The following is an 11,107-nucleotide window of genomic DNA, read 5'->3' as shown; positions in this document are numbered from 1 at the left end:
TTTTTTTTCTTAACATATTTTAATGGTTTTGTTTTTCCTCTGGTTGTTCATGGCCCACCTGCAGTGGCTCTGCACCTCACAGTTTGAAGTAAGATCAGTCAAAGGTAACTACTGTGCAAAATAAACTATGTACCAGTAGTACGTTGGTGGTTGCACTTTGAGTAGTTTGATGCCAACAACAGTTTACTATAGTACATTTTACTATGAAAAACCAGAATGCGAGTGACGTAGTAGCTCATCCAGGTACAATCCACCACAGTTTACAGGTTATTGTATCATTTAAAGCACAGAAAAGCAAATTATATGTTTTGTTTTCATTGCACAATCTAATGAGGATAGTTTGTGTGCACATTACGCTCACACATCACATTAACTCACTGGTCTTTTGGTGACGAGTTAAAAAAAAATTTTTTTAAAAAAAGAGAAAAAAAACCCCCCAGAAAATAAATTTTGAAGTTTATTTATTGCAGGCACAGGAAAATTATGATAAGCAGAAGATTAAACAGAATTTTGGATCTGCAAACCCAACAATGCCATGGCAGCATTTCTCTTGCAGCACAAAATATACAAATATAATTCTCAAAACGTGAGAAACAAACATCATCTTCAGCCTGTGAAGGGAACAAAGCTTCAAACTCAAGTCTCTAATGATGATATTATCAGACAGAAGCTTTCAGCAGAACTTTACTTTCCAGTGGCCACAATCCAGTGTGCTTACCTGTGCACAAAACTATACAAACGTACAGCTATTACTAAAGCATACTGAAGACATTTTGCTAAAGCATAAACGCTGAAATTCAGGGAACAGAAAAGACACACTTATCTAAACTGGCAGGTCATAATCATCAACCTAACCACATTAGCAGTCAGTGTAACACAATTTCACTAAAGATTGTACCAAATTACCATGACTCTCCTTAAGCTGATGACTACATCCTGAATAAATCACTACTTAAATACAATGGAAGAAGACCTGAAAGGTTCCCTTTCTCTTACTCTTCGCTGTAATAATCCCAGAGCTGAGATTTCTGACATATTAGTGCACTGTACCTCCAGATCAGTCATATTTAACAATCACATGACATGTATAAAAGAGTGTTGTCTAGACAAAGACAAATCTAATCTCTTCAAACAGGTAAACCACAGAGTTGATTCATAAACCCTCCTTGACCATTGCAACAACAGGGAAAACCCCATTAAGGCGTTTTTAATGCATGTCTCTAAATCACAAAGCAAGATACGCATTTTTTTTCCAGACAGCAGCTAAACGATTTCACTTTAAGCTAAATGAGGACGGATGTTTTTTAAATAGACGTACAAGAGAACACAAGTAAAACATCTGTAAAACTATAAATAAATATAATTAGCTTATTTTTTGATATTTCAAAGAAAGAACTGGAGATGAGAACAGATTATGAGGCAGAAATTAGTTGGAAGGACTATGGAGATATCTCTAATGGCACATAACATATAGCAGCTGTTCTTGGCAAAACTTGTAGGGTAGCATGGCACATTCAGCTCATTTTAAAGAAAAAAAAACAGTAGGAACGATCTAGTTTTTCCACACGAAATGGCATTCTGGTCAATTCTCTTTTGCTCCAAACCCACACTACTTATTGGCTTCTTATTCTTCTAGTATAAATATCCTGCAGCACAAGTGGGAGGGGGGAATCACTGATATTTATAACAAAAGAAGACTGGTACATTCTTTAAAGGTCCAACAGTGATTAGCAAAATGTTACCAGTGTCAAAAAGCAGCCCAGAAACAGGCAATAACTTCAAGGCAGAAAGAGAAACGTAAAGCAAAACTTTGTACAGGTCTCCACTGAAGACTTGAAAATAGAGGTCTTTGCTTAAGCGTCCAGTATTAGAAAATTCCACAGCATAGATTTGAATTTCCACCAGAATAAACCAGCAGTCCAGACATCCACGGTGACCCAGTCATCGACTGGGATGAACAGTGAACAAACATGTTATTTCCATGTGAAGCTCCTCTTTCCAAAGTTTCTTGGGCATTCACATACAGTCAGTGCACTGAATGGAGGTCAATGCAAACACTCATATATATATATATATATAAAGTCGGGTTCATTTAAAAGGATGGACTTTGTTTAACGGGACAGGTTTGGTTTATTATGAAAAGGATGAGAGGCTGAACAGAGTTAGAGGCAATATTCTTGGACTCACTTTGTAAATCTTCATCCAAGTTTGGCTTATATTAAACTGATCATACATGAAGATAAAAACTAAAGCTACAATTGATAAAAGTGAATAAATAAGTTCTTGATGTTTCTTAAAAGTGGTCAAAATGATGTCTGATGAATCAATACTGACACTGCGCAAGTGTTAAAGGAAAAGTTGATATTTTTTCTGGGAGATAAGCTTCCAAATTCTCAATTATAAATATATACTATAGCTTGCACCTACTTAGCTTAGCACAAGGTTATAAAACAGAGGGGAAAACTAGCTTTAATGACTGCCTTCAGACAGAAACTATCCTAGCCTACACTAGGGTAACCTAGACTACCAGGTGTGCTATTTTCATCAAACTCTCCACAGGAAAATATAAAAACCTATTAAAAAAAATATCAAACCTTTTTCTGACACGGTTCAAAGCTGTATTTCAAGACATTTCTTACTGTCAACAAAACGCACAACAAGACCAAAATCAACCAGTGATATCTGTAATGGTCTGTTATTATGTAACCATGAAGAACAAATCCCTGAACAATCCCTGAATATTGAATATTGACTCTTCATGGAAATGTAGAGTCAATATTCAGCTCAATATTCCATCTATTTATCATCATATTTATCAATGTGTAAAATAAGATCTTATAAGGAAATTACAAAAATGTGTTAAATAATGAATAAATACATAAGAGTTTCAAACTCCTGCTTCCACGAGTGCACCTCGTGTGTTATTCTGTTCGATGTCCACGGCTTTGTCTGATTTCTCTCCTTACTGCTGTTATGTCTTTAAGAAGGTTGATGTGGACAAATCACAGGATTTGTTGCCAATATTTTAAAAAAAAATGTAAAATTTCAGCAACAACATCCTTAATTGATGCACTCAGCCGTGACATATTAATGATGTCATAAAACAATAACAACTAACATAAACAATAAAAGGGAACAAGAAAGAATAGAGGATCGATCAGATCAATTTGTGTGTTCACTCATTAGGCTGTTATGGCTCACAGTATGTAGCGGTGCATAATGGCTTTGGGTAAAGACATAAAGGCTGTTTTGGCATTTCAGATACATTTTGCCAGTAGTGGGTTGTATTAGTACTTGTGGCCAAAACTGGATTTAATCTTTTGGAACAAATTCAGGGTAAATATCATAACGGGCTAATTGGGGCTATCTGTTTGCATTTAAATGAAGTAGTTAAGCTCTGGCATGAGCTTTAGAAAGCAATTTACAGGAAGAACGACTAATGCTGGTTTTATTCGTCTTAGGATAAGACTGCATGTGCATAATTGTTTGCAACTGCACATTTTATGCATTCAAATAATGAAATGGAGTGATATTTATTGAGTTTCATATTGTACCCCCTCCAAACAAAAGGCTGAAGTACAGGTTCTCACCTCTGACTCTGGTGGAGTCACATCTCAAGGACACTTTATCAGAACTGATATTGCAATTGCCAGCTCTCGACAGTGAGGAGAGCGTCATCCTAAACTTTTCAGCACAGCGTCTCCCTTCCTAAATCTCCTCCCTCTTCACTGATGCTTCTGCCGAACCTGCATAGGCTGCTTCTTGCCTCTGGTTTCATCTCATCCCTGCTTGGCACGTTCACAGTAAACTGGCTGTCACTGTCCTCTGGTTTCACAGAGGAAAATAAGGGCTCGGTGGGTGAAGTCACCTCTGAACCCTGTGGTTGAGGTTGAGTTGATGGTGTCTGGGAACTGCTGGGAAACACAGGGGGTGAAATAGGGGACAAAGGTCCTAAGGGGGAGTAACGTCTTAAGGAAACCCCCTTCAGGTTAACTGCAAGCTCCAGAACCAATTTTCTAGATGCCCGGGGTGGGCACAGGGGTACAGAGGCTTCCTGGGGGGAGAGAGGAAGTCCACTTTGTACTGAGGAGTCACTCTGGCAAGGAGTGGGAGGTGAAGACTCTGCAGCCCTGCTGCCATCTCTGCTGACAGGTGACAGGTCCTCTTCCTCCTCTGGACTGTCTACTGAATGAAAGGAGAGAGGCGATGCAGGGCTCTCCGGCAGGTCCACACCCACTACGTCAGACCCACCTGCAGACATGGCCCTGTTCTGAGGTCCCTGCTCCCCGACAGTCCGGTAGCTGTGAAGCCCTAGTGTGATCTGCGTGGGTCCAGGGGGATCCAGGAGTGGGGCGTGGCCTCTGCCTCGTCCTCCACTACGGAACAAGCGATTCCAAAGATGGCCTAGACGTCGTCTGGAAGAGGAGGAAGTGGAGCGGCGAGTTGAGTGACGCCTTATCTGCCTGCGCATTGCCAACCGAAGATTCTGTAACACTGAAGCCTGGATGACGGGGGATTAAAACAGAAACACGCTGAAGTTCATTTCTCTCTAAATGCAGCGTCGCCAGTGTCTGTTAGTGTGCGCGAATTTGTTACCTGGGTGGGATTGTATACAGGAAAATCTTCCACCGGAGGGATAAGACCCTGGGCTATTAACTGACCATATGAAGGAGGAGCCTCTCTCTGGACAAAGTCGGCCTCCATGCGAGTCATCTGCGTCTCAAAAGCTCTGTAAAGGAGTGAGGAAGGAAAAAACAGAGCAGGATTAGGGAAAAATCAGGAAAACTATTTGAAAACCCACAAAAATACTTTCACTTCTACAGTTTCTGGCAGCTGCAACAATCAACACCATCCCAGCGTTCCTCTGACTTAACATTCATTTAGTGGCAGAATGAGGGCCCACCTGTACTCTCGGTTCCTGAGGGAGTGCAGTTTAAGGGCACAGCCAAGAGCAATAACCAACAGGAGACTGCAGACCAGACTGCCGATCAGGGCAGCTGTGATCACTTTCCTGGGCACTGCTGCCAAGCAGTCCCTCTCATCGCTTCCATCTAAACAGTCCTCCTGGCCGTCACAGCGCCACGTCTCAAAGATACACAGGTTAGTCCCACAGTGGAAGTTTCCAGGTTGGCAATCGTAGCAGTTCTTCTCGTCCGACCCATCTGGACACCTCTTCTGGTTGTTGCAGCGTTCAGAGGCTGGGTAACACATTCCTGTACCACCCTCGCAGGGGAACTCTCCATCTGGACACATCGGACAGCCCTCCTCATCTCGACCAGATGGGCAGTGCCAGTAGCCGTCACAGCGCTGGCGTTCAGAGTAACAGCCCTGATCACTGCCGCAGGGACGCTCGCCAGGAAAACAGTAACCTTTCACCTGGTAGGATGGAGGAGAAATGCATCACTGTCTAGACACAGAAGGGACAACTTGTACTATACTTAACTGACTGTGTTTTCTGAACAAAAAGAGCAGTTACTGTTTCTAAATCAGTTACTTTGGATTAAAAAAGAAAAACACTGTAACTTTTGACAAATTAAAAGTTTTAAACAACTTTAAAAAAAGAGGTGAAAGAATTTCAAAGGATAGATGAGAATAAACGATGAATGAAATGAACATTAGCCAACCTCAGTACCTGATATGTAGCATTGAAACCATGCCCCGGACTGTGAGGCTGGGCCATGTACAAAACGCTCATCTGTCCCCGGCTCGACTCCAACAGGGCGGGCCGCCTGTTGTTGTGATATGACAACACCTGTAACAGATGCTCCGCTCGCTGCAGCAGGCCGTCATAGACATGCAGCAAATCTCCAGGCCCCAGCTGCAGGTCCAGCTGCAGAACAATGGGCTTAGGGTCCTGAGTGTCCAACAACCAGGAGCATCTCAGCTCAGTGTCGCCGCTACGGTTCGCACGGAAAAAATCGGGAGAGGCAAACGAGCCATAAAAGTTCCCCAGACGTTTGCCACAAGTAGTGTCAGGGCAACCCAGTTCGTCACTTCCATCGTGGCAGTCCCGGGCTCCGTTGCAGCGCAGGCCCGCGGGCAGGCATCGGGTGGACTGGGCCTCGGTGCACGGCAGAGAGCCAAAGGGGCAGAGGCCCGGCTGCGCCTCAGTGGGAGTCGGCAAGCAGCTGCGTTCATCCGAGGCATCCCCACATTCATCCTGACCGTTGCACTTCCAGGAGCGAGGAAGACACTTCCCATTCCCACAGAGGAATTCATCTGACTGACAGCTGCTCTGACCTAGGTGACCTAAAAAAAGAATATGTCTGGTTAGCTGCTAAAACATCACTTTTACCCCCCAAGAGATAGTTGCCAGTCTCATCTGTCTGCCATGTCCAACTGCAATCAATATCACAGGTTTTAGGCTTTTCTCAGCTTTTTAAAAAAAGACAAACCATAACAAAAAAAATGCATTAGTATTGTGGATGATTATATCAAAACAAACAAAGCAGTAACCCTGTGTAAACATACAAAACAGCTCTATTAATTCAACCCTCACAAAACTTTATTATGGCTTTATTAAATCTCTGTTTTAATGCTGCATCTTGACCTCTATGTTGTTATAACTGCTGTTACTGATGCATGCTCTGGTCTGCACAGAGATTCTGCTGCTACTTTACCCACCTCGTGTTTTCCACATATGTGCATAGAAGCATGGGGAGGTCCCAGAACAGATGCTTATGTTCAAATATAAAATACTGCAGGTGGCCCTGACGTAAATGTTATAAACATGATAATTCATTTTATTTTATTTTTTTTATTTATTTATTATTTTATTTCATTTTATTTAATAATGAGTTTGCAGTGGGTGTTGCTAATGGATTAAACTGTAGAGGTATTTCTAATATTTTCACGCACTCTGGTATGTTTATGGAGTGGATAAGCAATATGCAAATATTCTCCAGCTTACCTCTGATGTAAGAGAGTCGGAAGCCCTGGGCTTGCCCAGAGCTGTTGGCTTGAGAGTGGAAGAAGAGCCAAACACGCCCCCTGGTGGAGATGAAGGGCTGCGGCAGCACCGAGCCACATAGCCTGGATTCTCTCTTCCACGTAGGTGTCAGCAGGAGCCAGTCTCCCATGCATTTTCCTGACTCCGCCAGGTCGAAGTTACGGAAACTGGAGCATGGAACATGAGTTTAGGTGACTCGGTTATAGAAATATCATATGTATGCAGCGTATGTTTCAGGGACTCTACCTGATGGTAATAACTTCTCCTTGACCCCCCTGAATATGCCAGCTGCAGTTGACCCCAGCTGGGTAGTTTAAAGGCCAGGAAGGGCTGTAGATCACACCCCTCCGCTCTGTATGGATCTCCACCTGCTCGCTGCAGCCTGTCTCAAAAAAGACAGGGGGGATGGCAGCATACATATTAGGGAGGTCGGTCTGAATGCTCCTTGTGCACATCAGAACTAAGAACACGAACACTTGGCAGACATCGAGCATTACCAAAATGTTGGCTTCCACACTCTATAAACCGTTTTATCCTCATTCTTTTATTTGTGACCGCTACAAAAAACACTAAACGATTCACTGACAAGACAAATGACCTTAGTGCCATTGTGGGGAAGCTCCACGCTGATCAGATGGAGCTTTAAACAGAAGCAGCAGCCAAACTGGCAGCCAAGGCAACAGCATCTCCTGCTGCCATCACACCATTACTCCAGGGAGCAACACAAATGTGTGAGCAGGCCAGGAAAAGCTCCAGGACTAACACGCAAACCTCTGTGTGGTGTGCAGGCACTGAATCCTGTTGTTTTTCTAAGTAAAGGCGCAGCGATCAAGTTACCGGCATCATAATCTGCAACATAAATGTGGAATGGGAAGTATCTCATTTCATTCTTGTGCTGAAAGCAATAATATAGAGCAGGCGCATTAATCATCGCATTACTGCTTAATGCCACAGAAAGAATGAAACACATGCAAGGAAACGCTGTCTAACAAGCCTCTTAATTAACCAAAACCACAGAGACAGAACATTAGCTCAACTATGATCCAGCGCTGACACACAGCAGGGAGTCTGCTGCTTAGTGCTGTTTGTTTCTGGCTTACTTGATGAATCAGTAAAGTCAGCAGAGTGAAGCAGGGTGGCGGAGGGAGGAATCGTTTAAGTGCGGATATCGATTATCCACACTAACTTAGCACACACATAAATACCTACACATACTGGGCTGGACCAAGCTGCTACACAATGCTGTTGTTTGGTACAATGAATAAGAGAACTGAAGCACATTTTGACTGTTGTGTTTGTGTTTCATCTACTTTCAAACTCAGATGCTGGAAAAATCTGATCACAGAGAGAAAGAGAGAGAGAAAGAAAATTCACATTAACTCACTATTTTTGGTTTACCAACAGATGTAAAAAAATAAGATTTAGCTGCTGTTTTATGCTTAAACTACAGAACATGAACAGTTCACCAACAATAGTTGCTCAGGGAGCAAACCTTTTCTCTATGACATCCAGAGACTCCAAAATGCACTGCAGCCAAGAACAACTCCAGCTCAGACGCCAATAGAGTCATCAAAATATTAAAATAGTGTTTTATCAGTGAAAGGTGAATACACAAAACGTAACAACACAAGACACACTAATAGATAGTGGTGGGAAAACTACATCTATAGGTTTTGACGCTGCATTCACATTTAATGAAGATCAGCTGTAAAATGTTCCTTAAAGGAGATTATTATGTCGATCCCGTGGCTGATTATTAGCATCACGCTGGAATTATTAGATGTGAAAAAACTTCCCGTAGTTTTTTTTAGGAGCTACCTTGGGTTAGGTGATGTAAACCTCAGTGGTGCTGATAATATTTGTGTGTTTTCTAGCTTAACATATATCAAACCTGTAGTTTAATAGCTTTCAAACAAATGTAATGGAGTAAACCATGCCAAACTTTCACTGAAATGTGTATAAAGGGATATTAAGTTTTGTTTGTTTTTTTACAAAAACATTTGAAATTGCATTTATAGCTTTTAAGGCATGTAAATGTCCCTTTTTAATTTCCTGCTCTGATTACAGTGAAGCGTACCTGAGAGAAACAAGTGGATTAAGGTTGCACTTCAGCATTAAGCCCTTCAGTTTTTAATCTGCATTGTTCTCAAAAACCACACATAATCATGAGCTCAGGTAAAATGTGGAGATACTGAATGCAGTTGCAGCTTGTGTGTGTATTTGTGCATGCAACTTCAATCACCCTAGAACTTTATGTGTGAAAACATCAATTCTTTTTTTGACTTTTTGCTTTTTAAACCGCTTATCCGACTAGACTCGTGGACATCCTGGACAGGTTGCCAGCACAGGGGAACAGACAGCAACACAGGCTGGAGCACCAGGCATAAGGACAACATGCACACTGGACACATCAGCCAACCTCAAAGCTTGAAGGTTCCTGAGTTGGGATGGTGTGTTCCCCTTTAATCGTGCAAATCTCTTCTCTCCTCAGTCTCACATCACCCTGACTTAACATTCATGATCTTACCCTAACTACAACTTGTCTAACCCAAAAACCTAACCTGAACATATCCCTTTATCTTAATTTTTGAAGACCTGAATTATCTGGACTGGCTTTCTGTCCCCATAATGAAGACACAGTCCAGAACCCTCGACCCCACACAATGTTAACACCTGGATCACACACACACCTCCAAACTCTCACTCTGTGTCCCTTTAGCAGCCTTCCTCTTTATTTAAATGCCAATTAAGTGCAGTGTATGACAATGGAGGGGGGAGGAGGGGACCGTGGGGTTGACTGGCTGCAGAGAAGCAGTGATGTAATGCCGATAGCAGCAGTATCACATTTGCGAAAGCGCGTCCATGTTTCCACACTAACCGTGATCATTTACCCACCACAGATCAATAATCCCGCAGGTTTCTGCACAACGATAGCCTCTGTGCTCTCCCTCCATCCAATCAAAACAATGAAAACAAACCGTCTTCATCTATCAGATCACTTAATCAGAGACACACAGTAGTAGACAAAATAACACCCACTGCTGCTGCTCGGGTGTGAACACAGAGACGCTCCGCTCTGATAGTCACTGATGTAATCATAGTAGGAGCTTTGTAAATTACCGGATCTCCCGTAAAGATGCGAACACGGATCAAGAAATAGAAAAGCATGGCCACTTACATTTCACCGGGCAATGCGGATCACTTGTGCATGCCATCATGTGTTCGTGAACATCACAGGCAGAGCTTTCTAAACTAATTAGAACAAGCCTCCGTCTAAAACATCACAGCGGTGTAGAGACGCATTGTTGTTTCTCACCTGCACAGAGCAGAGCACAGCGGAGCCACAGCAGCCCGAGAAGAGGCAGCAGCAGGGGCAGTACCGTCAGTCCCATGGTCCGGCGGGGACCTCTGCTATTATCTCCCACACGCGTTTCGCTGTTCGCTCCACATCTGTGCGATCCACACTAGCTCCGGCATCTGCGTCCAGCCTGGACACAGCTAGAGCTCCTCCTTGCCGTGAAAAGGCATTGTGTCCTTCTTTTGCAGCGGTAGCCAAGACGCTACGATCAAGTTAGCTCCAACTAGCGATGCGGCTTCTTGTTACTCCCTTCAAAATAAAGGCTTCGTGGCAAACGTTAAGTTTTGCAGCATTATAAAACTAAACGTCTTATAGACTATAGTCTTAGATATAAAAATCAAGATTATATAGGGTTTGGATTTGTAGTTTAAAATTACAGTTGAGATGCAAAGCTAGAAATTTTTTGTTTTCTTGAAGACTACTTCCGCTCTAACTTTGGCTGACTCTACTCAGCTTTCCACATCTTAAATGAAAAAAAGTGGCTCACATAATTCTTAAGCCTTGTCCCCTCTTTCTCCAGATGAAACTTTATATATTGAACTGAAATACAGAATTACGTAGACGGCTTCTGGTAGGAAAGATACATAACAATCTTCTCCCTCTCGCCCGCTTGTGCTCTGATTCTTTTATGAGTATGCCCTTTCACTTTCGCCCTCGTGTGGTTAAACTCTTGTACTGCAAGTTGGACTTTAAAATAAATTATACAGTCCCTTTTAATTTAATAACGTATTTTGAGTTTCACATACACCTGGAAAAGTGTTTTGCTGAGAGAAAAGTACTATGTAAATGTAAAGTTATGA

The 11,107-nt window shown here is 42.5% G+C and overlaps 1 protein-coding gene across 1 annotated transcript; it reads right to left on the bottom strand.

The window, feature by feature from the left end:
- Positions 1-444: 444 nt before the first annotated feature.
- lrp3 (low density lipoprotein receptor-related protein 3) lies at positions 445-10,902 on the bottom strand. Its single transcript, XM_004539797.3, has 7 exons — positions 10,266-10,902; positions 7,196-7,331; positions 6,911-7,116; positions 5,633-6,249; positions 4,904-5,376; positions 4,597-4,729; positions 445-4,501 (listed from the first exon to the last, which is right to left on the bottom strand). The coding sequence occupies exons 1-7, from the start codon at positions 10,339-10,341 to the stop codon at positions 3,689-3,691; spliced, it is 2,454 nt and encodes an 817-aa protein (XP_004539854.1). The 5' UTR covers positions 10,342-10,902; the 3' UTR covers positions 445-3,688.
- Positions 10,903-11,107: the final 205 nt, after the last annotated feature.

This window comes from Maylandia zebra, linkage group LG1 (assembly GCF_041146795.1).
Source record: "Maylandia zebra isolate NMK-2024a linkage group LG1, Mzebra_GT3a, whole genome shotgun sequence".
Classification (NCBI taxonomy): Eukaryota; Metazoa; Chordata; class Actinopteri; order Cichliformes; family Cichlidae; genus Maylandia; species Maylandia zebra.
Note: the sequence above shows the minus strand (reverse complement) of the source record. Positions and strands in the feature narration are given on the sequence as shown.